The following is a 26,593-nucleotide window of genomic DNA, read 5'->3' as shown; positions in this document are numbered from 1 at the left end:
TAAAGACATATCCTGCATTTATGTTTTACTTTCGATTTTATAGGTTTAATTAAAAAACAATGGAGACAAAAATAATGTAACTTTATGTTACAATTTACGTTGTGTATGTTCAATTTCATGGAATCAAGTGATTGAAAAAAACAAACATTCGAATATATTTATAATTTATAATAGATTTTACACAACATAAAATGTATCTGCATATCTCAGAATTTTGACTCTGAGTTATAAGGTAATTTCTTTCTTCTGCAGTGGAACAAAACAATGCCTTGGCCGACATTCCGCGAACGCACCTCAAAACGCGAACGACCCTGCAAAAAACTGACGTCCGTGGGAGGTGCAAGAAAAACAGCTGGCAGTTATAAGCTGTAGAGTTCGCTAGACTGTGACGTTCTACCTTCGTGTCTGACTTCAGGCTCAGTAGATCTGTCTCCGGGATAGGTAAGCTATACTTTAGCACCGGTCAGTCATTTATTTACGCTGTTTTGCGGTGTGACTTTGTCAGCGTGGAGATTAGGCGGGAGCTCCTCTGTCTATCTGTCTGTAGGGTGTGTCCACTGAGTTTAAGACAAGTTAACTGTAAAGTCTTCTGTTTCCTGACTTTTTAATCGATGCGATGTACTCTTTATATTTCGTATCTAACCACGTCTGAACCATAGATCTATAAGGCATCGATCAATAAGTTTCAGTTTCAAGAATGTCTTTGGCACTATGAGTCTATTTCGTTTTTGAGCTTCAGCTTTTAGTTTATTCTTTTATGTGAATTCACTGACAATCCACTTGCTCGCTTTCGGAGAATCAGAATGAGCGTGAGCAGCCCAAAGGAAAACTATAATCCAGCAGTTGTTAGAACTTTTCCCCCTCCATGCACGATCAAGAGTTTACCCTGAAAAGCAAGGTGTTGGTTTGTTCACGCAAATGAGGATTTTTACATTAGGTTGCACTATTGCGCTTTGGCAACAGCAAGAATCGCATGCTTCATATTTACATTACACACCGCTAAGGTGTGGCCCTAACCCTAAGTGCAGAGTTTAGGCTCCCGTGTTTGAATATCAAATATCTCCACAGACAAATACTGGGAGATGAGTCATGTTATGTATAATTTATGGTAAAAACATTTAATGTGCTGGATCATAAGTGGATGGAAGTGGACAGGGTAAGTTGATCTCCACGGGGATAAAACCAGGTCGGAGTGTACTAGGTTTCCTCTCAGTGAAGTAATTACAGGTGCAAACAAACACAAGTTTAATGAGATAAGCTCCCGGGAAACCACCACAGATGTAGGACACATGAGAACCTGTGACGAAACGTCGTGTGGTGGAAACCCTCTGTGAGATGATGACCTGTATACAATATTGATCAAAGGTTAACGAAGGCCACATTCAAACCTGTAACATCTTCCTGCCCTTGCAATGTAATAAAGTACTCATTGTGCATTTTTTTTAAATCTGTTCTTTTGTAGCTTTCAGGACTTCCAATTTGAAAATCTACACTCTTCCTACAATGGCAGCAGTAAGTCTCTCTCAGCTGCACGGTCATGTAGTCAGTGTGAATTTGCATCACCGGTAGGGAGTCACTGCACTTTCGACACGGCATTCAAGTTAAAGAAAGGTTAAAGGTTCAGCAACCCGTGATAAAGGTAGTTTATTAGATAGTTTTGTTTTGCTTCGTTTTTTTCTTTTTATGTTCAATGCAAGTCCCCTAAACAAGATTATAGAGCCCTTACAATTCAATCCTGCTTTTTAAAACTGTAAAATAACCTAACACTCATGAATAGAAGAATAATTATGCATTGTAGCACATATGCCTTTGACTTTAGCATAAATGATCAATAATCAGACATACTTTATTACACATATTTTTAATTAATTCTGTAAAATGTTTACAAATGCTCATCTGCTTATCTTTACTTTTCTACTTATTGAAAAAGATGACATTTGCGATGGGCAGATAAGCTTCTGAGAAATGGATACTGGCTTTAAAATTGGCTCTTACACAGATGTGTTAAACTATCCATCCATTCGCTTCCGCTTATCCTTTTCAGGGTCGCGGGGGGTGCTGGAGCCTATCCCAGCTGTCATAGGGCGAGAGGCGGGGTACACCCTGGACAGGTCGCCAGTCTGTCGCAGGGCTAACACACAGGGACAGACAACCATTCGCACTCACATTCATTTGCACATTCCCACCTAGTGACAATTTGGATTTTTTTAACCTATCCCCACAAGCTGCATGTCTTTGGACAGTGGGAGGAAGCCGGAGTACCCGGAGGGAACCCACGCAAACACGGGGAGAACATGCAAACTCCACACAGAAAGACCCTGGCCTGATGTTGGAATTGAACTCAGGACCTTCTTGCTGTGCAGCAACAGTGCTAACCACCGTGCCACCGTGCTGCCCTGTGTTAAACTAGTTCAAACAAATTGATGTCAAACCCTTCACATGTACATAGTGAGATTATTTAAAAATGGCATGAATGGGAAAAATGATTGAGTTGTACTTTAATCTTTGTGTTTACTTATTTAATTTCTGTTTAATAGATTAATAATTGTATTTTTGTCATTTGTAATCAGATCGGAAACCGTGGAACTGTGACTGAAGCCGCTAATTTTAATCCCGACGCAGATGCCCAGAAGCTTAGAGAATCCATGAAAGGAGCTGGTGAGTGATCCAACACCATTGTCACCCACTGACCATCAGCTAAAGATTTCCTCAGCCCTCTATGGAGAAAATAAATTCTCCTTGGTCTCTCCCTTCTTCTGAAGGAAAGTTTGAAAACTAATTTCAACATTGCGCAGCGGTCATGGGGTATCTTAGTGTTTCCTTTATAGTCCATTTGATTGGTAATCTTTTACTCTGACAGTGACTAATCTTTAACCTTTGTGTTTTACAACATTTTCACTCCTGATTAGGAAGGAAATGAGTCTTGCTTATCATGCAGGTTGTAGTAGTAGACTAGCTTTGTCATGGATTATGCTGTTTTAAAGCCAAGCAGGGAGATACTGTGTAGGTGCTATGTAGATCCTCTCTAATATTCAGCATTTGGTAGTGTTAACAAATTCAGCAAATTCATGGAGAGGAATGTTCAAGCTGTTCGGGTTTGATACTCTAATAATCTTCTCCTGACTCTTGTTTGAGCTCCATTGGAAACAGATGGTTTCTATGGCCATGGGAACAAACAACCTTGTGTTAGGATAATCTCCAGGCCTGCAGCAGTGTCGCCCGACTCTACGGCTGACATAAAATGACCGAACCTATGCTTTTAAATGAATTTCCAGCAAAAGAAATAAATATGTTCCTTTTATTTCAAGATTGACAGCAGTTAAGATTACATAACCTGAGTCTATGAAATTTCTTTCAGGCACTAATGAGGCAGCTATCACTGAGATCCTGGCCCACCGTACCATTGCCCAGAGGCAGCGCATCAAAATTACCTACAAACAAACAGTGGGGAAGGTGAGATGCAGCAAAAGTAGTCCATTCATAACTGAAGATGTGCCTTTGCATCTTAAATACAGTAATAATATATAAATGAGTTTGATGAACGCTGTTGCCAGTAGCAGCAGATGTGTTGTTTCTTACTCTGCTGTGTACTCTCACTGTCCATGTTTTAGGTGGGGTAAGGTGATAAGGTGCAAGTTAACCTTTAACTGCAAAGCAGAAATGAATAACACTTGCAAATAAAGGCTAATACAGAGAGGGGCTTGTGAGTTTTCTAGAAGAGGAAGGTCTGAGTCAATAAAAAACACAGGCTGAACCCACATAGGTGTGTTACCCACTGTCACTTCGGTTGTTTCCTGATTATGGGGCTCAATATATTAACAAAACGGGAAGCTTGAGATCTTTATTGTATTGACATATTAAGATAATATTTATCTCCCTGCACACTGTACACACTGCACATCTTGTACAAAGTCATTAAAAGCAACTGAAAGTTCACTGAGGGGAGCTATGGGAACAGCAGAGTGAGCGGAGTTGTTGCAGTCAGGAAAAGTGAGTCATGTTGCACACGCGGACACCCACACGGGGAGGGGGTGGGGCTGAGTGGAACAAGCTCCTCTTTTCACCAAAACTCTTTCCAAGAACCACACCCTCTAGCGGAGACCCAAATGCTGTTGGAATGAGTGAAGTCATGGTCAACATAAATCCATTTCACTCAAGTGAATGTTGTAGAGAGTCTGTGTTTGTTACGCTGGCACAGCCTAATAAATTCACTTAAATATTCAACTTGAGTTTTTTATATCACGACAAATCACAACAACAGTCATCTCAAGGTGATTTATATTCTACTTCCATAGTAAAAGCCCCTATAATAATATGGAGAAAACCTAAGCAATTAGGCGACCCCCTATGAGCAACCACTTGGCAACAGTGGGAAGGGAAAACTCCCTTTTAACAGGAAGAAACCTCGGGCAGAACCAGGTTTAGGGAGGGGCAGCCATCTGCCATGACTGGTTTGGGGTAAGGGGAGGGACAAAAAGACAAAAACACACTGTGGAGGGCAAGAGATTAATAATACCTAATGATTAAACACAGAGTGCTGTGTAAACACACAAAGAGAGAAAAGAGGTGTGTAAAGCTGTCCAGCAGCCTAGGCCTATTGCAGGATAACTAAGTGAGGATTAGATTCACCTGTTCCAACATAACTACATGCTTTATCAAAAAGGAGGTTTTTAACCTAATCTTAAAAGTAGAGACGCTGTAGAGACCTGCATCCAAACTGGAAGCTGGTTCCACAGAAGCGGGGCCTGAAAGCTTAAAGCTCTGCCTCCCGGTTTACTTTAAATATCCTGAGAGTGAAGTGCTCTATTGGGATGATACAGTACATAAGCTAGACTCTAATTATTCAACACATTGTATGTGAGGAGAAGGATTTTAAAGTTGATTCTGGATTGAACAGGGAGCCAATGACAAGGAGCCAATATGGGAGAAATGTGCTCTCTTTGTAGACACCGTCCATATTCTTGCTGCAGCATTTTCAATCATTTGAAGGCTTTTCAGAGGGTTTTTAGGACATCATGACAATACTGAATTACAGTAGTCCAGGCTAGAAGTAATAAATGCAGGACTAACTTTAAAACAATAAGAACATTAATCTGTTTCCATCCCCCTTCAGGACCTGGCTGATGATCTGTCCTCAGAGCTGAGTGGGAACTTCAGGAGTGTTGTTCTGGGTCTGCTGATGCTGGCGCCTGTATATGATGCCTACGAGCTGAGAAATGCAATGAAGGTGATTGAAGAGGTTTTTGATAGAGCTGCTAGTCTTTTACTAATGCGCCTGTATATTTTCCTATTGTCCCCAAGGACAATAGGAACATGTATTATCTGTGTATGCAAAGTCTGTTATTTTTATGTCACACAAATCATCATTTATGTTCACAGTCTTTGAATGACACCTCTCTGTTGCTGTTATTTACATACTGTAGTTTATTTTGAGCTAATCCTGCACACAATATCAGCCCTCTGCTGTTTTACAAATATGTATTAATCCGTAGCTCAGCTTAAACAGTTGCACTGTTTATAACAGTGTGAAGTGATTTGGGGAAAATATCGAAGAAATTTGCTTGGGACTGGGAACCTCAGGAAGTGGGATTATGTGACAATAACAAATATATTATATATAAATATATAACAAATATACCGCCAGCCTTTTCCTTTAATTCCCAATGTACAGCTTACAGCATACTGATTTATTACAGGGGGCTGGAACCGAAGAGGCTTGTCTCATTGATATCCTCGCCTCAAGGTCAAACGAGGAAGTAAAAGTCATCAACGACGTCTACAAGAAAGGTAACACTGTCACCTCGTCAGGTCTCCCTACCAGCTGGTACCAATGATATATGATATTATGTAGCAGCAACAAAACTCTGTGTTTTGTTAGGAGTTGCAATGACCTCCTTTATTAGAAAACACTGGATGCTGTAAATTATTCATAAAAGCCACTGCTGCTCTCTGTGTGGCGGTTTATTGTTGCTGAATTGTTCCTCTGTGGGTGAAATGAGAGTAGCTGGAAAGTATTTATAAAGTGGTTTTCAGTAACCTTGCCTTGAGTGATTTGTCTGCTTTGTTGTGTTTTTCTATAGAGCATAATAGTTGGAAATTTTAGATTAAAAACAATGAATATTAACTGAACGTGAATGTCAATATTTGGCTTCCAAATCTGTTTTTTATTTTTGTTTTGTTTGAATCTCATAGAAATCTGGATTATGGCTCCCTTTTAAGCCCGCAGTAAATATTATTCTTCCCACGAGCTGTTGTTCATAATGGAGAAATCTGAGAATCTACTATATTACTTATGTCTAACACGCCTCCTGTGGTATAAGCCATCGACAAGAATCCTCCAGAGTGCCCAGTCTTGATCTACTGTATGGCTAATATTTACATGAGAAGCTGTTATTAGTGCCTACGGTAGTTTGACACATTTAATGACTGACTGAACTAGTTGAGCAAGTAGCAACTTAACAGCATCTTTCCTACGAGTACTAACAACCAACAGAGCCTAATGTACATTTAGTGAACTGCATGTTTAGTGGTAAGTGTAATTTTAAAATAAAAATAAAAGAGTACAATGTCACATGATTTTATGTCTTTTTTTTTATTAATGGCAGAATATGAGAAGAAACTGGAAGATGCTGTAACTGGGGATACAACTGGAATGTTTCAAAGGGTTTTGGTCTCTTTACTCACGGTGAGCAAACTTTGATCAGTGTGCGAAACGCTGGCCAGAGACGCAAAAGTAGACAAGCAATTATACCGTCCAGACCAACTGAAGTTTCTAATATTTCCAATGCTTATCTGAACTTCACTGTATCTCCTAACCGTGTTACAAAAAACAAAACAAAAAAAAGTAATTTGTTGAACATTTTCTGATGTAACTGCCCTAAATCCTCATCCAGCAAACCGCTTTTTCTTTTCCACTTTGTTTACAAAGCTTTAATCGGATGTTTGATCATTTACAAAGCTGACAAAAGTGAATATTTATCTATTTTGCATTTTTACTAAACTGTGTTAATCCAAAGAACGGACACTGTTTGACAGCTCTAAGTTAAAATTCATAGAAAATAAACAACAGAAAAATAAATTCGGCTTGTTTTAAAATTTAGAACCTTTAGCATTTTAGCAATCAAAAAAGTAAGGAAACCCAAACATTTTGGACTTTAGTGTGATATTTAATACTACCATTTTCAAATGGAATAAAGTCAGGCTGTGTAGATTATAAGTATGAAGTATTGACCTCCTGGTATTTACTAGCAGGTTCAGCCTTACTTGTAAAATGTCAGTTGGACCTTTATCGAATATCTTTTTTTTTCCGGGAAGAGGAAGAATGAGTCACTTCTGCATAATAAAATAACCAGTTAATATTACTTTTTCTGTTGCTTAATCTTGTCCGCACGTTCTCTTGAGCTGACGCATCTCCTGTTTTGCAGGCTGGACGGGATGAAAGCACCAATGTGGACGAGGCCCAGGCTATTCAAGATGCCAAGGTAAAGGTTCAGGTCATAAGGGAAAATGGTGTATTTAACTCGCCTGTTACACAGGCGTAGAGGCTGGTTGACAACAATTTTATATCTGTGATTATAGGAAATCTATGAGGCTGGTGAGGCTCGATGGGGCACAGATGAGGTTAAATTCCTCACAGTGCTTTGTGTGAGGAACCGAAACCATCTGCTGCGAGGTACTATAAGTGCTTGGTGTCATGTGAAAATACTTTGCATTGCCTTACTTCCTTAAATTGGCCACCAAAGGAATTTCAGTTAATGATTATATCAAATTTATGACCAAAATCACTTGTTAAATCACATAATCTTTTAATTAGTGAGTCATCAGGTCACTATTGGCAACGTCCTTATGAATCATGTTATGTCCCACTCCAGTGTTTGAGGAGTATCAGAAGATTTCTGGAAGAGACATTGAGGAGAGCATCAAGAGGGAGATGTCTAGCTGCCTGGAAGACGTCTTTCTGGCTATAGGTGTGTCTTTTCAGTTACGTGATCCTTCAGATGAAGTCTAAGATACACATGGGTTCAAATTGGCACAAAAAATAAATAAATAAGAAAGTCTACAATATTTGCTGCTGATTTACCAGGTGGTCTGTGTAAAGTTTAGTGCAGAAACACAAAAATACACTGATCAGTTGACACTAAATATTTAAAAATCCACAAAATGAGGAATTGCAGGTCGACTGAAGAATCAAGTAGAATAAATTGTTTTTCTGCATCATACACTACGATTTGCATCTCATGTGCAGTGATTTGTTTTCTACTTTGCAGTGAAATGCATCAGGAACAAGCCGGCTTTTTTTGCTGAGCGATTATACAAATCAATGAAGGTAAATATTTCATGCAGTAATACATAGCTACTTTTCTTTCTTCCACTTCCAGTTCTATCATAAAACAACCACAAATATAAAGAATTACTTCCATTAAGTGCTACTGTATGCAAAAGCCTCCTGTCACCCCTCATTTCTGTATATATTGCTAGGAAAATGGGAAATGGATTCAGAGATTTATTAAAATGTGTGCAAACATACGTGGAAATACAGCATATAAGGCAAAAACAGAGCTTGTGCAATTATAATGAGCCTGCAAATTCAATATTTGGTATGACAACCTTTATACTTCAATACAGCCTGAACTCTCTCAGAAAGTTTTTCTTGTAATTTCTTTAAAAAGTCTGCAAGTATAGTTCAACTCTGGATGTTGGCTGCCTTTTGTCCTGTTCTCTGCTTCATTAATGTTGAAGTTGGACCTCAACATTAATGGCTTCTTGACAGCTATTGAGCTCATTTCTGATGAGGGTATGGCAGATTGATCAGCTGAAGGGTGGGATGTATCTTTCAGGTCCTGTGGCACATGGCCCACTATGGTATATAAAACACTCTTATTTACCTATGTACCTATATTTTTCCTTTTTCAAACAGCACTTGTCTAACATTCACACACTCTAAAAAATGCATCAGCGGAAACTTGGAGTTCAATATATTTCCCAGAAATATTTAGCCATGCAGACATGCATCAAACCACCGACCACTCAGTTGGTAGACGACACCCTCTACTTCCTGAGATGCAGCCAGTCTTAAGGACATGACTTTCAGATACTGTTGATCTGATGTAGATGGTTTCTTAAGCCTGCCACTTTTTCTTTTGTTCTCACAGTTTCTTCCAAATTTTTAAGGACACACTGCACGGCATGCTGAGATTTGCCCAGGTTTCAGCTAATAGCACCTTGTTGGTACAAAAATACAAATTTCACGCCTGTCAAACTTTGTTATTTTTGACATTACTATTATTATTATGTTTTTGTAGGTTCAAATAAAAGAAAAGGAGCAAATTGTGTTTTTGGAACAAACACAATTTTTGTGACAGGCTGTTACTGTAGCCTGTCACAAAATGCCTAAATTTTAGGCAGTTTAAACAATTTAAACTTGGTTCTTTGCTAAGCTTCCCTTAGATTTTTTTATGCTTCTATAATTCATAATTTAGTGTTAAGTGGTTTGAACAAACAAGCAAACAAAAAAACATCCCTGTGAAAGTGGAAATGAGTGGAAAAATCAACCATTGTCCAAAGGAAAAAATCTGAAAGACCTTCAGAGAGCCTGAATAATGATTGCTCAAAACTACTTTGTACAAGTAAGTCAGGCTTCTTGTAGGTAGATATAAAAATAAAAGTGGCTCAAGATTTTTGCACAGCACCGTATGCCATAATATATTATGAATTAGGCCAAAAAGAAATCAGTCCGAGGCTGTTATAGTCTGCGAGTCCAGTCCAGTGCAGTGAAAATACAGTTTTTGTTTCTCTCTTTCCAGGGCCTGGGCACTACAGACAGTGTCCTTATCCGGATAATGGTAGCCAGGGCTGAGATTGACATGTTGGACATTAAAGCACAGTTCCTGAAGATGTATGGAAAAACTCTACACTCCTTCATCAAGGTGAGGCACCAAAGACAGGGGACGGTAACGCTCTTTCATCATCAAAAGCTTTGCAATACATCAGCTGGGGTGTAATATATGCACTTCTAACTTTATGTAATGTCCTTATGTTGTTTTGAAATGTTGCAAGACAATACTTAAGGTTTTTTTTTTTTTTTTTTGGGGGGGGGGGGGGTCAGAAGCCTTGAAGTCGTAAAAATATGTTCTAATTTTTTCTTTTTAACCCCCCGTAGGGAGACACATCTGGTGACTACCGCAAAATCCTGCTCGAGCTCTGTGGAGGCGAGTAAGGAAAATCTCACTCCAACATTCAGCCATGTGTTTACTCATACTCAATATTGGCCTTTTTTATTACAGTTTGTTCATCTGTGCTTTTTACATTTCACTGTGCCTTATTTGACGCTTTCTAAAAATAATTAAACCAAAGATCAGTGAGCTGTGCAGAGATTTCTGTTTTTTCTTGTCCTTGTTGTTGATGCTGTGTTAAGGATTTATTAATTGCATTATAGAGAGTGAAATTTATATGCGTTGCTCATCTTTAAATGCAACAAAAAGATGGATGTTGTTGGCATCTAGCTGTTTTTACAGTGCAGCATTTTCATTACCATCTAGTCAATGAAGTCCATTTGTTTAATTGGTAGCAGTTCCTCATTTGCTAAGTCAGCCCTTTATAATTTGATTCAATTACTTAACAAGATGCTATCTTGATTTGGGAGGCAGTACATGCTCTAATCAGGTTATCGGGAATGTCACATAAAGTATAAACTTACAGCTCAGTGCCTGAACAATAGGCCCAGGTAATGCTGTAGTGTGCAGTGGTCAAGGTGAACACTAGGTGGAACCAAAACAACTCCAAATAGGGCCCATAAAAGTCAAGTCAATGAAGAGGCCCCTTTAAACTTCCATTCTCAGCTGCAAAAAGAAGTCTGATTTTATAGATATTTGAAAAATGCCCCATTGCTTACTTCCTTTATGACCTCATGGTCTCAGTCACTAGTTTCAGTTCTTCTTCAGTGAAGCAAGACGTTCATTTTCTTACATTTTGGTCACTTCTAATGCAAAATGGATGAAAAAGCAGAGTATGCTTTATGGCGGTCCTAGTGAGTGATCAGTGTACAAAACGAGAATGCACTGGTCTCCAGATCCATGACATCCTGACATCCATATTTTCTGTAATGTTTGTTTGCTCCCTGGACAATCTGGTGGCATGTTCAACCGTATAAGCGGGCTCCTTGCTATTTTATCTGGCCTGTTTTTATAGCTTGAAACCATTTAAGAGGGAAAAAACAAGGCGTTTTCAAGGCTGTCTTGAAGTTTTAGAGGCCCCAAAAGGCTGCTGTGTTGTTTAGCCCTGCATAGTTATCGTGCAGAGTTTGTACCCCTTTGTTGATCTCAGTCTTATTACAGGTGTGTAAATTCTTTAAAACATTTTAAATTTGTAATGTCATTTTCCGCCTTATCGCATTGTTATATATATTGTGATGCAAAAGCTTTCAAAGAAATCATTTTGTTTTATTGCGTTCAGTTTAATCCTTTTTTACAAGCACCTTTGGTAAGTTCTATTCACAAGACAGAGGATTTGGTATTTCACTGTGTACTGTAATATATGAGCTAATCAAGGTAAACATTATAAAAGACCACTTAGAAAGAATGACTCGACAGGACATATGTTACTACACCAAAAAACAACTAGACAAGGTGACAATAAGTCGATACAGCAAACACAAGCAACGACATTTTATATCTTGAGGAATGCACTGATAGCAAGGTCACACACGGAGGTCATTTCTTTATATTTACTTCAACACTTTGAGAATTATCCCTAAATAGTCCTGTGGAAGGTGAATGAACACAGCACTGCAGATGTAACAGACAGAACAAGAGAAATAACAGCGAAGCAAGAAAACCTCCAGCAAACCGTATGTGCTAATGCATACTGTACACTCAGCCCTCTGCTGACATAAGTGGGCGGTAAGCTGAGACAGAAGATCATTATCAACAATATGGATTTGCCAACAAGTAAAAAGGTATGCTGCTTTGGCTTCAGGACCAATGTGGCTGTCATGTTACCGTAAAAGGTGGAAATATAGAAAAGTGTTTCAAGTTCACAGTAATTTATGCAAGACTGGGAAAATGAATGTATATGTGTGTTTCTTAAGGTGAATTGGCATCACAACCACAACTTTTTTTTTTTCTTTTTTTCTTTACATTCAGTTTTAGATTTGCTTTGTTTGTGATTCAAGCCTCATTCAGTACACATGCAGGAAGTAAAAGACAGCACTGGTTTAAAGAGGACTTGACTTACATGTACATGAGCTTAAACTACCAACATGCCACTGCAGTCAACAACATGCTGAATGAAAGAAGTGGACGAGTAAACAAATATGCATATGTTCTGCTTTGACATTTAAGATGAAGAAGCTTGAATTTCTTGTTGAATCTTCCAGAAAGTATGTGAAAGGAAAATGAAAGACGTAAAAAGGATTTAAGAGGGCGGCATGGTGCCGTGGTTCGCTGTGTTGTCATGCCAAGAAAGTGGTGGGTCCTCTCCAGGTAATATGGCTTCCTGTCACAGTCCAAAAACATTCATGTTATATTAATAAATGGTTATAAATTGGCTGTAGGTGTGAGTGTGAATGTGACCCTGGCTTGACCCTCTTGGCTCATGACAGCTGGATAAGTGAGTTGCGACCCTGAATCAGGTAAGTAAAAGAAAATGATCAGATGATGGGTTTAAAGAAGAAGAGTAGCGCCTGATCATTTTAGCAAAAATGCAGATTCTCCTGAATGCCACATCTCCCGACATATTTTAATTGTAACCTCGCCCTCTAGTGGCTATATGCAAGCTACCACACTGGCAAGAACCCAGGTGACTTATATTTGTTTTGCTGTTGTGATCATTAATATGAATTTTAAATAAGACTTTTGTGTGACCTTTGCACAAATATGATTGTAGCTATGACAAAGTAAGTCAAACCCAAACCTGATCTTTATCTAAGCTTCACCAAACCTGACAACCTACACTCGAAAAGTGAAATTGGGTGGTCATTACATTTCCAAGAGTCTAACTTGTAATTTTAACAAAATAATTATATGTTTCTATGTTGAACATAATTTAATCTGCATGAAATTCAACAACTTAATACGTGTTATTAATTTATTCTTACTGAGATGAAGTGATACAGTCTAGCAAGGGTGGTTAGTTACTTGATTTCACAAGATCACGTGAGATTTCAAACCAAAGGAAAATCACTGGGGTTATAAGAGGCAGAAAAGCATACACACACCACATGCATGCTCTTGCTTTTTATTGTGATTTAACCTGTCAAAGACAAAAACATAAAGAAAATTCTGTATCAAGCCTTGATTCCTGCTGTGGCGTGACAGTTCAGTGGCACGGTGGTTAGCCCTGTTACCTCACAGCAAGAAGGTCCTGATTTCAAATCTACCAACTGGCTGGGGCCTTTTCTGTGTTGTTCTCTCTGGGTCCTCAGCCTTCCTCCCACAATCCAATTAACTGATGATTAACTAAGGCAACAAGTCAGGTTTTTGCAGTGTACTTGTTTCATTGTTTCCTGAAAAAACCTGACTAGTTGCTCAGAAAATACACAGAAGTACAGGATACTTACAGTGTAATTGTTTCATTGTTTTGAGGGTCTTGCATGTGACTCTATAATATGGCTCGCATTCCAGAAAACCTGATCTGTGGCCTGCAAATTGCACATAAGTACAGGGTACTTGCGCCTTATTTGCTAGTCGTGTTATAATGTGTTACCAAACAAAATATAATAAATGACTTTATATTAGCATTAAATACTTTGTTATACTAACGTAATTTGTGTGGGTTGGATTAACTCAATTAAATCAAGTTGATTAGTCATTAATTACGTTGGTCCAACTCAAATACTTGAAGTTGAAATAACAGAATTGCCTAATGCTAAAATAAAGCAATTTAATAACATGGAAATCCTTTCCATGATTTTTTCCGTGGCCTTTGAAATAGCCAAGCAAAAATGTACTGACCCTCACCAAGTGCTTACAGCATCATTGTTGTACAAAGATAAAACAGAAGTGACTGCAGAAACTCTAGTTCCACATCAGCCACAGGTCACTAATGGGCTGCAGAGGGTAGTGAGGGTCAAACACCTGAGCCGCCTAATGGTGGGTGTATACAATAGAGAGAGTGTTGTTAATATATTTTTTACATATATAATCTATTTCTGTTTAACTTTCAATTTGGCTTAGTTTCCCAAAGGCCACACACCTTCTTCTGCTTCTAACAAAATTGTAGGCAAAATTATGCAGGAAATATGTTATATGTTGCTTGGTGCTGATGTGCAGCTGCATTTTTTTTTTTTACAAGATTTTCACACATGGCCACCTGCTGGGACAAAGAAATGACACTAAATAGCTCTTTCCAGCAGTGTGCCAGTGCAAAGCCAGTTCTGTGTTTCTGTTTGAGCACCAGCCCAGATATCAGTGGATCTGAGAACTACTTATTATTATGTATAGTATTACCAGCAGAAGCTGGGGTCAGCTCTGTGGAAGAAGAAAAAAGGTAGACAAAGTCCGTGCTGCCTCTGTGCAATTCTTGTGGTAACTATTGTTGTTAGTGGGTCCAGCTTTGTGCCCAGCAATTATGTGGTGCTATGCCACTGTGAGCTTGTTGGCATCGGAACCAGTCTTTTTTTTTTTTTTTGGTGTAAATGTGTGGAACCGGTTTTAGATTGGGCATTGACACTGTGTCAGTGGAAAAGAGGTGTATGAGAGCATTGAAGGTGGACAAAAACAGCATGTCAGTGGAAAAGCATAACAAAAAACCTGAAAGATTTCAACCTGTGAGGAAATGCTCACTAGGTTCACAATCCTGAGTACTCAAGTGATCCATTATTTAAGGATAAAAATTAAGGATAAAAGTTAAGGTTCACAGCTGAAATCTGAAGCTATTTGTTTAGGTTTTTATTTATTATTTATAAAGCTAAACAGATATTCATCCCTCATTTTTGCTTTACTTCAAAGGGACACCTTAATTACCTTTAAAGAAATACAGATTTAAATATTTTCAGTGACATGAAAGCTGAGCAAATGGGCCCATTAATGAATTTCACAGAAATCCATTAAACAAAAATAGAGGGTATTATGTGATCTGAAATTTGCTCCATAACATGATCATTATTCATTGCTTTCCTGCTCAGTATTGATCCATTACTTCATTCTCATCTAGTGGGATTAAAGTATTTTATTACCATTCCTCGGTGAAAATCCTGAGCATATATACTTAGTCTGACCAACTTTGTGCTCTTTTACTTTGGAAATTTTATTTGGGGTTCAGCTTGACTAATCACCAAGGCCTTTGTTGAAACATTTGCTTCCTTCATGAGGGAAAAACACATTACGCAAATGTGTTCGCATACACAAACATCTTGTGTAAATTAAATCAAATGCCGGAGGAGCAGGCGAGGTGCAAAGGCCTGCGGCGGATCATAATTTAGCTCCCAATTTACACAAGCAAACAAACAAAATGCTCATCGTGTTCAATTGCTGAGAGATTAGGAAGAAATTTGCATAACACAAATCAGTGACAGGAAGTGGCAGGCAGGTGGGGTGGGGGTGTGGGTTCTCTGTGCAAAGAAAACTGAGATGACACATGAGATTTTAAAAACAGATACTGACTCACTCACTGTTCAATCGCTGTTCAAACTGTCTTGTTGAAAGTTTTCTTTGACGTTTTCTCTCTTTCTATGTAAATAAGTTCATGTCTGTGGATCAAATCTGATCCTCATTTGCAAAATAATGGACATTTCACATCATCTTCAGCCTGATTGTCGATACTGAGTGCATAAAAAATGCAAATTGCTAAAAATATTTCTATTCACATTTACTTCTTATAAGTCAGATGATAATTTAGTGCACAGTCATTTTCTAGGGGGTCCATTTTGAAGGCTGTGAGTGCAGTAGATGGGCAATGCAGAAAATCTTAATTAATAAAGGTCATTTCCTTCACACACACGCACACACACACAGTCACACAAGCATTAATATGGACTAAATTCTGGCAAAGTCACAGGGGAAGACTTAAGCTGTTGTTGTGGTTGAATGCATTGAAACCATATGTGTTATTTGCACACGTAGCTGCAAGTGCAATGAACTAGAATTTAACAAATCAAATATTAGCTTTTTCCAGACAACCAGAATATGAAAGAGATTTGTTCAAAATCCCACAAATCCACACAGATCTTTTTAGAGAAATCCAAATCTTAGGCACATGAAAGCCATTATACAGGGGTGGGCCATTTATATGGATACACCGTAATAACATGGGAATGGTTGGTGATATTAAAGTCCTGTTTGTGGCACATTAGTATATGTGAGGGGGCAAACTCCTCAAGATGGGTGGTGACAATGGTGGCCATTTAGAAGTCGGCCATCTTGGATACAACTTTTGTTTTATCAATAGGAAGAGGGCAATGTGACACATGAAACTTATTGGTAATGTCACAAGAAAAACAATGGTGTGCTTGGTTTCAATGTAACTTTATTCTTTCATGAGTTATTTACAAGTTTCTGACCACTTATAAAATGTGTCCAATGTGCTGCCCATTGTGTTGGATTGTCAATGCAACCCTCTTCTCCCACTCTTCACACACTGATAGCAACACCGCAGGAGAAATGCCAGCACAGGCATCCAGTATCTGTAGTTTCAGGTGCTGCACATCTCGTATCTTCACACCATAGACAATTGCCTTCAGATGACCCCAAAGATAAAAGTCTAATGGGGTCAGATCGGGAGACCTTGGGGGCCATTCAACTGGCCCACGACGACCAATCCACTTTCCAGGAAGCTGTTCATCTAGGAATGCTCGGACCTGGCACCCATAATGTGGTGGTGCACCATCTTGCTGGAAAAACTCAGGGAACGTGCCAGGTTCAGCGCATAAAGAGGGAAACACATCATCATGTAGCAATTTCAAATATCCAGTGGCCTTGAGGTTTCCATTGATGAAGAATGGACCCACTATTGTTGTACCCCATATACCACACCAAACCATCACTTTTGTTGTTCCAACAGTCTTGGAGGGATCCATCCAATGTGGGTTAGTGTCAAACCAATAGCGGTGGTTTAGTTTGTTAACGTCACCATTAGGGATGGGTATCGTTTAGGTTTTATCCGATACCGGTGCCAAACCGGTACTTTTGAAACGGTGCCGGTGCTTAAACGGTGCTCAGACCGGTGCTTAAAGAATGGAGAACACAAAATTGGTCCAAAAACCTCTCATGTTCAGCTGTTTTTTTGTAAAAAGATAACAATGTTAGCCTTTTCTGCAGCTATGGGGCATATATGGTATCACTCTTGGCTGGAAGCAGTGCTTAAACAATGGAAAAAACACAAACTTTGTCCAAAAACCTCTCATGTTTAACTGTTTTCCACTTTTTCTTTGGTCATTTTAGCCTTTTTGGCCAGGGTGAAGGGAGTATCTGCCATCAAACAAGAAGACAGCCGCATGTAACTACGACGGTGTTTGCTAGTTCACCTTACATGCATTAATTTAATAACGTGGTTAGCCTACTCAACGTAAATTATACACGAACAACATTAAGCGACTCACGCAGAGAAGAACGGCTGCTGCTGCATCATCATCCGTCATCATTTCTGCTACACTGGCAGGGCTAGGGGCCAGGACTCTACTCTTTGGGTTTTTGGGGGATGTTGCTACTTCGGGTCCGATAACAGGCACCACACCCACCGTAGATGTGCTCGGTGTGAGGTCTCGCAGCAAGCTATCAAATACGGCGCATTTTTCGGCTTTTAAAAAAAAAAAAACGCTATGCGTCGCCAGGTGTTTCATCGGATTTGAGGTGTTACCTCCTTTGACAGCATCACAGTATCAGCTTAAAGCACTTGTTGGAGGCTGCTGAGTTTGCTTATTTTGCTGTGAAGTACAGCCAGACTTTTGACCGCTTCGCCTTGGGCATTTTTAATCTGTAGCTCTGCCCTAAAAGAACGTACGTACCTGGACCCGCCTACTATCCTCGGAAACGTAAAATGATTGGCTAGAATTCAAAGTGTATGACAGCTCAGGAAAAAAAAAAAGCACCGAAATAAAGCACCGAAATGTGCGCTGCTTTTCGGTCTGGTTACTACCGTTTACGTCAGAACCGGTGCCATCATGGCACCGGATACCGGTACCCATCCCTAGTCACCATTCACATAAAAGTTTGCCTCATCACTGAACAAAATCTTCTGCGTGAACTGAGGGTCCTGTTCCAATTTTTGTTTTGCCCATTCTGCAAATTCTGTGCGCCTGGATCATCCTCGTTGAGATGCTGCAGTAGCTGAAGTTTGTAAGGGTGCCATTTGTGAGTAGCTAATATCTGCCGAAGGGATGTTCGACTAATGCCACTCTCCAGTGACATGCGGCGAGTGCTATGCTGTGGGCTCTTGCTGAATGAAGCTAGGACAGCCACGGATGTTTCTTCATTAGTGACAGTTTTCTTGCGTCCACATTTTGGCAAATCCAACACTGAACCAGTTTCACCAAATTAGCAAGCAGTTTGCTAACTGTAACATGGGAGACGGGTGGTCTCGTCGGGTGTCTTGCATTGAAATCTGCTGCAATGACCCAGTTACTGCGTTCACCAGATATCAACGCAATTTCAATCCGCTCCTCACGTGTTAACCTCTTCGACATGTCAATGGCTGTGACCAAAGAGAAACTTGTAAATAACTCATGAAATAATAAAGTTACATTGAAACCAAGCACACCATTGTTTTTCTTGTGACATTACCAATAAGTTTGATGTGTCACATGACCCTCTTCCTATTGAAAAAACAAAAGTTGTATCCAAGATGGCCGACTTCTAAATGGCCACCATGGTCACCACCCATCTTGAGGAGTTTGCCCCCTCACATATACTAATGTGCCACAAACAGGACTTTAATATCACCAACCATTCCTATGTCATTACGGTGTATCCATATAAATGGCCCACCCTGTACATTTGCATACACATGGATTCACGTACAGACTACATACTAATCTATAGTCTGCACACAACTGTACATTCATTCAAAATGTATGGGAAGAAAGTTGTGTCAGTGCAAAACACAATTTCTCACCACGTTCTTTTGTCCTACACTGATTTTTGTGTTTTGTTGTTTTTACTGAAAGCTTCAGATACCAGTCACAATGTGTTATCCGGAAAGTCAAACGCACAGACAGCCAAGTAGCTACAATTTTCTCCTTATTTTTCTTTTAATCCTTGGATCCTTGAATTGTAGACTTGTGCTGTATAACACCACTTTAAAAAAACAACTCTATGTGTGTTCCATGTTAATTAAATAGTAAATATATAAAGATAAAGATAAAAGATTCAATCTGCTTGTTAAAAAAATTCCCAGGGTATTATTTGGATTGGCGTCTTGGATTCCTGCTTTGATTTCATTATTATTCCAGTCATGTTACGCTTCAGTTCTTTGGTTCAGTTCTCATTCATATTTTGATTTACTTGCCACTGTAGTGCTAGTTTTATTTTTTGTGATTGTGAGTCTTTGCTCTTGTGAAATTGATTTCTGGTTTCTATTCATTTTGTTACTCCAGCCTCGTTGGGGCCTCGCTGTCTGCGCTCTTAACCCTCTCAGGCCCAAATTAAGTTTTTTGTTGCTAATGCACAACCAAGTCCTGCAGTGATACTTCTGAGTAAAAAAATCTCATAAAATATGTATGTGGGGTAATCAGGTTGTTAGTTCTTAACTGTTGCAAATCTGCAACGTCTGCCTGGAGAGGGTTAATGTTACGTTCATGTACTCGTGCCCTCTGTGCTTCACTGTCTTTTGTTTGTTTACTGATGACTAATGACCCACACCCTTTTTCACACCTTGGCTCATGTGATAAGGCACATGATCAATAGTGGGTCAACAACCCTCTTAACTCCCACTTAAATACACCTGACTCTCCACCATTTGGTCTTAGAACTGAAGAAGCGTCTCAGATGAGAGGTGAAACATCCTCAAGAAACTTAAAGAAGTCCAGTCATCCAGTTTCTTTCCAAGCTCCTTAGATTACCATGACCTGGATGACTGACAACCTACACAGACATATTCCTGCTCTGCTTTGTTGCGTATGTCATATACTTATGTTCTATACTCTCTGTCGTGCTGGTTATGGTCTTGGCCTTAAATTGGATTTCTGGCTCATGGGTTTGATTTTGCACTGCAATAGACTGGTGACCTGTCCATAATGTAACCCTCCTTTCATCCTATGACAGTGGGGATAGGCTTGAACTCTATATTGGATCTATTTTGTATCAGGCAATAATCTGATATTTGTACAACTTAATTCGCTACATGCTAACATTCTGACTAAATATGGAGGTCTCTCACATTCAGCATTTTTGATTTATGGCCCAAACTGTCTTAAAAATGTATCTCTACATCCATGATACAAACAGTGGCATGGAAATCCCAGTACATCAGCAATCCATCTGACAAAAACAACTTAAATCACCTTTCCCATTCTGATGCTCAGTTTGAACTTTAGCAGGTGGTCTTGATAACGTCTACATGCCTAAATGCACTGAGCTAGATATTTGCATAAATAGCAGTTTCAACACGTGTACCTAATAACCAACTGGCTACTTATCTTCTGCATATTTGGACACAAAATATAATAATATAATATCATATAATAATATGAGCCTTTTTAATCAGAAGGAGGAACATTTGTTGGAATTTTTAATGAGTGCTAAAAATCATTGCCAAAAAACGTATTATTATTTATTTTTAAATTATAGCATAATTAAAGGCTTTAATTTAGCTTCTCTCAATGTTAGAAATCTGTGTTCACTTTAATTTTTGTTAACTTTGTGTTCGCATGTCTATCCAGAATTCAAAATGGTTTAATGTTGCCTAATTGCAAATACTGCGCTAACAATGAGAACAATAATGTTTAACTCTCTCAATACAGCACCCATGTCTCTGCGGAGACCAGCTGAAACTTAGAGTGACTTGTGGTCCTTTATTTGGACAATTTAAATCACAGATTAATGTTTTACTCTGCATCATTATTTATTATACAAGTCTTATAACTGCAGCCATGAGTAGGTTTTGCATCATTAGCCTCCCTAAAAACTGTGTTTTGATAGTAAGTAAGTAAGTTGTATATTAATTACAATAACTAAATCATACAGGACTGTATGGTATTTTACAGTCCTGTTAATCAGTATGTTCATAAAAATTAATGGTTTCAGAGAAAATTCAAAGATAAAGCCTAAATGCTGCCTATTTTGAAAGGGCAGAGAGAAGACTGAAGTACTGTGACAGTCTAAGGGTCCATACAAAAAGCTTTCCATGCCACAGATGGTAAAAAAAATGAATATAATTTAGATATAATCTACATAAATGAAGCAGCAACAACTATGGTAAGAAGTGGCATCAACCCCTGGCGGTGCCAAACAGCTACATTAGGTTGTGGCGTCACCCCAAAACAGCAGCACTCGCCTCTGTAATGCTCTGGCTTCTGGAGGGAGCTAGTGGTGCCGCAGCTAGCTGCTGCTGTGATTTAAGCCCCTGCTATGATTATTCTACATTCACCAGCTGTCGTTTATCTGTCATTTGTTGATGGGCAAGAAATGGCTTTTTAAACCTTTTTCTCTCCCCCCTTTTTTAAACCTCAAACAGCTGCCTCCTATTGCCAAAAAAGGCATAAGGTTGATGAGAGGGATGAAAAATCGTTTTGAGTGAACCCTTTCTCATCCAAGTAGGCATGTGCTCCATTGTCAGAATGAAATTATTGATCATTGATTGCTTTAAGTCACCAGCTGAAGATGAGCTACCCTGAAGAGATCATTATGGTTATCCTGGGTAGTACGATCATGTTTTTAAAAAGTGCATCGCCCCTTTAACCTTGAGCAGATTCCATGGAAGGCAAAGAAAGAAAATGTGGTGATAAAATCCTTTAAATAAAAAAATAAACCTCTCATTTAATATTTTCTTCTTTACTACACCACTATTCTTCCACATGTCCCTCACAAACTGTGCGGTTTGTTTACATCAGAGTGTGATGCAGCATTTGAAGTGAGTTTTATCCTGATGAAGTGAACACAGAGTCTGTGCGTCTTATGAGTCAGATAAAGGTGTTTTGAGACCCCATCAACTGAGAACATAACAAGTCACGAGTGCTGTGATACTTCACATTCTTTAAGATCAATGATGATGACCTCAGCAATCATAGGAGTCACTTCACATCAGAGCCGGCGTGAGCTGGGTGTCAGCAAAGCTCGTTTTCCTCCTGTGAGTTTCACACTTGTTCTCAGTTCTTCTGAAGTACATTTGTCCCCTTGTACTTATATTTTAAATTCCTTTTAAAATGTTTCTATAGGTCTCTTTTTCTCATTTTGCAGTCACACATTGTAGAGAGATACTTTAGAAAATATATAGATTATGACTCTTTAAGGGTTGTTTTTTTTTCATTTGTATAAAAGAAAAAGAATACAAATTTTAAATGTCTCTATATAAACCTCATCACACATGCAGGTATGTTCAAAATCCAACAATCTGGAAACTCACCAGCCACTCAATTAAGGACTCTTTAGCACTGGGTTTGACAGTGCTAAAGAGTCCCTAATAGAGTGGCTGGTGAGTTTCCAGATTCTTCCTGTTAAAATAGAGTTTATCCTTCCCACTTTCACCAAGGGATTGGTCATATGGGGTTGTCTGATTGTTGGGGTTAGTGTCCGTATTATTGTAGGGTGGTACATTACAATATAAAGAACCTTGTGATGACTGCTATTGTAATTTGGGGCTAATTAAATAAAACTGACTTGAATTGATTTGGTCACTCTACTCTGACCTCTGGCATCAACAAGGTATTTTCTCCCAGAGAGTTTCTGAAATGCTGTGAAATACTGGGGAACGCAAACCTGTCTGGCACCAACAACATTCAAAGTCACTTAAATTGTTTTTCCTTACCCATTTTGATGCTCAGTTTGAACTTCATCAGGTGGGCTTGACAATGTCTACGTTGGCAGACAGCCACTGTCAGCCACTGACCAGGTTCTTATGGCAGTGGCTAGACTTATCTATTAATTGCAGCAAACGACATCATGATTCAAAGAAGACAATATCAACTGTCAAAGCCTCAGAGAAACCAACAAACAAATACAGGCCATTTCACACAGCCTTGGACTGGCAGTTGGAAGTATATCTTGAAAAGCAGTTCCCAGAGCTCACTGTTAAAACTTCAGTCAGACCATACTTGATAATTACCTCTGAAGTTTCAAAACATTTGATCACGATGGAACTCACGGTGCCCTGGAAAGAGTATTTCAAACAAGACCTTGAGAAGAAAACGCAGAAGGTACCAAGACCTGGAGGAAAAGTGTAGGAACAGGGGCAGGAGGACTTTCTGTGAGCCAAGAGAAGGAGGATGCAGAAGCTTTGCAGGATGCTCATTTTGCAAAATTGAACATTACAGGAGCTGCAGGAGGGCCATTCAATCTTTGATTGAAGCTGCAAGGAAAGCCCATCCATGGGCTGCCAGTGGGACACAACTTTCCTACATTTAAGCAACAAAACTTGCAGCTAAAACCCAAGTTAACATTAACAACACGCAAGCAATACTAATTTATTAATGTTTATAATTTCTTAATAAACCTGTAACAACTAATTTTGGATTAGGTGTAGGATTACAAACTGTAACCTCATTATAGTCACTTGAGGTCAAAATAAATGCTTTGGCATTGTTTTTTCCCTTTTGTGTTTCCAAATTGTGTGAACACTGCTTTCAGTCTGTAATTCCTGAGAGAAAATGTATTGCCCTTTAGGTGCTTTATGTTCTGTGTATTTAGAAAAGCAGAGGCTGTAAACGATGCACTGTATCACTGGTGGGAGACCATTACAGTAAAGTTGTGGGCCAGACATCTGAACAATGAGCTGAATTGTGAAAGCTTGATGCATGAGGGAGCAGCAGACTCAGATAAGGATGGTCTGTAGGTTTGTCACTGACAACACTGAGTGGGTCTCTTGCTATATAAAAATATTGATCATAGCTGCTAATAAAATTTGGATTCAGCTCTGCAGCTGTTTCCAAGAAAGTCAGGGCTTAAATGCTCCATTGGAGCTTTTTTCAAATGAAGAACTAAATAGGTAATCATGTGGTTGGACCGACTCCAGCAAAAGAGACTTTTTTCAAAACTCAGAAACCAAAAACGTGCAACTTTTAAAGGTGTATCATTGATAAATCCAATACTCTAATGAAGCCTTAATTAACTGCCGCTTATGTATCAGCCATAACAGTATTTGAACAAAGTTCCTGTGGAAACATCTGTCAGCAGACTTGAACATGAAATTTCCTTCCTGCTAAAGGGACAAGAGCTCTTCTACTAAGTTAAGTTCAAGACAATTACAGGAAAACACTAAAGGTCACACAATTAATGTTAATCTGTTTTGTGAAAGCACTCTGAGAGATATATTAAGCATTTTTGAAAATATTTTAATATTATTTATAATAAAGAAACCTTGTTGAGGGACATGACACCAGATGGTTCATGTGCATCAACATCACAGCAACACATTTTTGCATCATTAAATGGGCACTTTCATCTTTTCTTTAAAAAAAATACTTCTGCTTATACAGATTACACATGATTTGCATATGTTATGAACTTTGCAGCCACAGGCCCGCCCTTTCCTTTGAATCCTTACAACACCAGGTAAAAATTGCTTCCTACAGTACTAGACCTCTAAATCTGCGAAAATGACATGACAGAATAGACTTCTAGCATCTGGGGATCAAACTAATTCAGTTTATTTTTGTTTTTCTGTCTATGCCAGTAATAGCATTATTATGTGTATATGTAGTGTGATATACAGTTTATGTATTTATTTTCAGTATTTCTTTTTTAATGAGAAATGGCACAAGTGATATTTTGTATTTCTATAGTGACACTGTGTCTTGCTAGCCTTGTTTATGTCTTTTACAAAGATTCATGCATTCATATGTGGCTTCCTCTGAAATTTGGAGCAAATTTCTGCCTCATAAACAAAGGCAAGGCAAGTTTAAATATATAGCACAATTCAACAACAAGGTGATTCAAAGTGCTTTACAGAGACATTAAAAAACAAAAACAATAAAAAGCATGATTTAAAATTGATTAAAAAAAACAGTAGATAAAATCAGTAGTTAAAATGTAAGTTTTGAAATTTAAGCTTAAGTGTGGATTTGGTGCTTTATTCAAATGCAGCTGAGAATAGGTGAGTCTTCAACCTGGATTTAAATAAACTGAGAGTTTCAGCTGATCTGAGGCTTTCTGGAAGTTTGTTACAGATATATGGAGCATAAAAGCTGAATGCAGCTTCTCCGTGTCTGGTTCTGACTCTGGGAACTGATAAAAAACCGGCTCCAGATGACCTGAGGGATCTGGAAGGTTCATACAGGGTCAGGAGTTCACTGATGTATTTTGGTCCTAAACCATTCAGAGCTTTATAGACCAGCATCAGAACTTTAAAGTCTATCCTCTGACGGACAGGCAGCCAGTGTAAAGACCTCAGAGCTGGACTGATGTGGTCCACTTTTTTGGTCTTAGTGAGGACTCGAGCAGCAGAGTTCTGAATGAGCTGTAGTTGTCTGACTGATTTTTTAGGTAGATGCTGTTACAGTAGTCAAGCCTACTAAAGATGAATGCATGGACGAGGTTTTCCAGGTCCTGTTGAGACATCAGATCTTTTATCCTTGAAATATTCTTGAGGTGATAGTAAGCTGATTTTGTTATTGTCTTAATGTGTTTTTCTAAGTTTAGGTCTGCATCCATCACTACACCCAAATTTCTCGCCTGGTTTGTGGTTTTTAGGTGTATAGATTGAAGTTCTCTGGTGACCTGTAATCGTTTTTCTTTGTCACCATAGACTATTACTTCAGTTTTGTTTTTGTTTAGCTGGAGAAAATTGTGGCACAACCAGTCATTAATTTCCTCAATGCATTTACCAAGAGCCTGTACAAGGCCTCGGTCTCCTGGTGACATTGTGATATATATTTGTGTGTCATCTGCATAGCTATGATAGTTTATTTTGTTGTTCTTTATAATCTGTGCCAGTGGGAGCATGTAAATGTTAAACAGAAGAGGTCCCGAGATGGAACCTTGGGAAACTCCACATGTGATACTTGTCTGCTCAGATGTGAAGTTACCTATTGATACAAAGTATTTCCTGTTTTCTAAGTATGTTTTGAACCAGTTTAGTACAGTTCCTGAAAGACCTGCCCAGTTCTCCAGTCGTTTGAGTAATATGTTGTGGTCAACTGTATCAAATGCTGCACTGAGATCCAGTAAAACTAAGACTGACATTTTTCCACTGTCTGTATTCAGACATATGTCAGAGCGGTTGGTCAGAGCGGTTTCAGTGCTGTGGTTCTGTCTAAAACCTGACTGGAAGGCATCATAGCAGTTATTCTGTTTTAAGAAGTAATTGAGCTGTTGAGAAACTGCTTTTTCAATGATCTTACTTAAAAATGGGAGATTTGAGATCGGCCTGTAGTTGTTCATTTGTGTCTTGTCAAGATTGTCCTTTTTCAGTATAGGTTTAATTACAGCAGTTTTTAGTGATTCTGGAAACACACCTGACATTAAAGAAAAGTTGACGATCTGTAACAGGTCTGACTCTAAAGTCTTTGAGA

General features: G+C 38.8%; 1 protein-coding gene across 1 annotated transcript; it reads left to right on the top strand.

Moving 5' to 3' along the window:
• Positions 1-297: 297 nt before the first annotated feature.
• Positions 298-11,400, top strand: anxa4 (annexin A4). Its single transcript, XM_085168215.1, has 13 exons — positions 298-441; positions 1,463-1,512; positions 2,571-2,658; positions 3,359-3,453; positions 5,114-5,227; positions 5,697-5,787; positions 6,606-6,685; positions 7,425-7,481; positions 7,579-7,672; positions 7,872-7,967; positions 8,268-8,326; positions 9,804-9,926; positions 10,160-11,400. Exons 2-13 carry the CDS (start codon positions 1,504-1,506, stop codon positions 10,214-10,216), a joined length of 963 nt encoding a protein of 320 aa, XP_085024341.1. The 5' UTR covers positions 298-441; positions 1,463-1,503; the 3' UTR covers positions 10,217-11,400.
• The last annotated feature ends 15,193 nt before the right edge of the window (positions 11,401-26,593 follow it).

The sequence above is a fragment of the Neolamprologus multifasciatus genome, chromosome 7, assembly GCF_963576455.1.
Source record: "Neolamprologus multifasciatus chromosome 7, fNeoMul1.2, whole genome shotgun sequence".
Lineage (NCBI taxonomy): Eukaryota > Metazoa > Chordata > Actinopteri > Cichliformes > Cichlidae > Neolamprologus > Neolamprologus multifasciatus.
The sequence above is the reverse complement of the archived record's forward strand: the minus strand, read 5'-3'. Positions and strand labels throughout refer to the sequence as shown.

Coding starts and splice junctions, on each gene's coding strand:
- anxa4 (XM_085168215.1), top strand. Junction 7,482..7,578: donor AGGCTATTCAAGATGCCAAG/GTAAAGGTTCAG, acceptor CTGTGATTATAG/GAAATCTATGAGGCTGGTGA. Junction 7,673..7,871: donor CCGAAACCATCTGCTGCGAG/GTACTATAAGTG, acceptor GTCCCACTCCAG/TGTTTGAGGAGTATCAGAAG.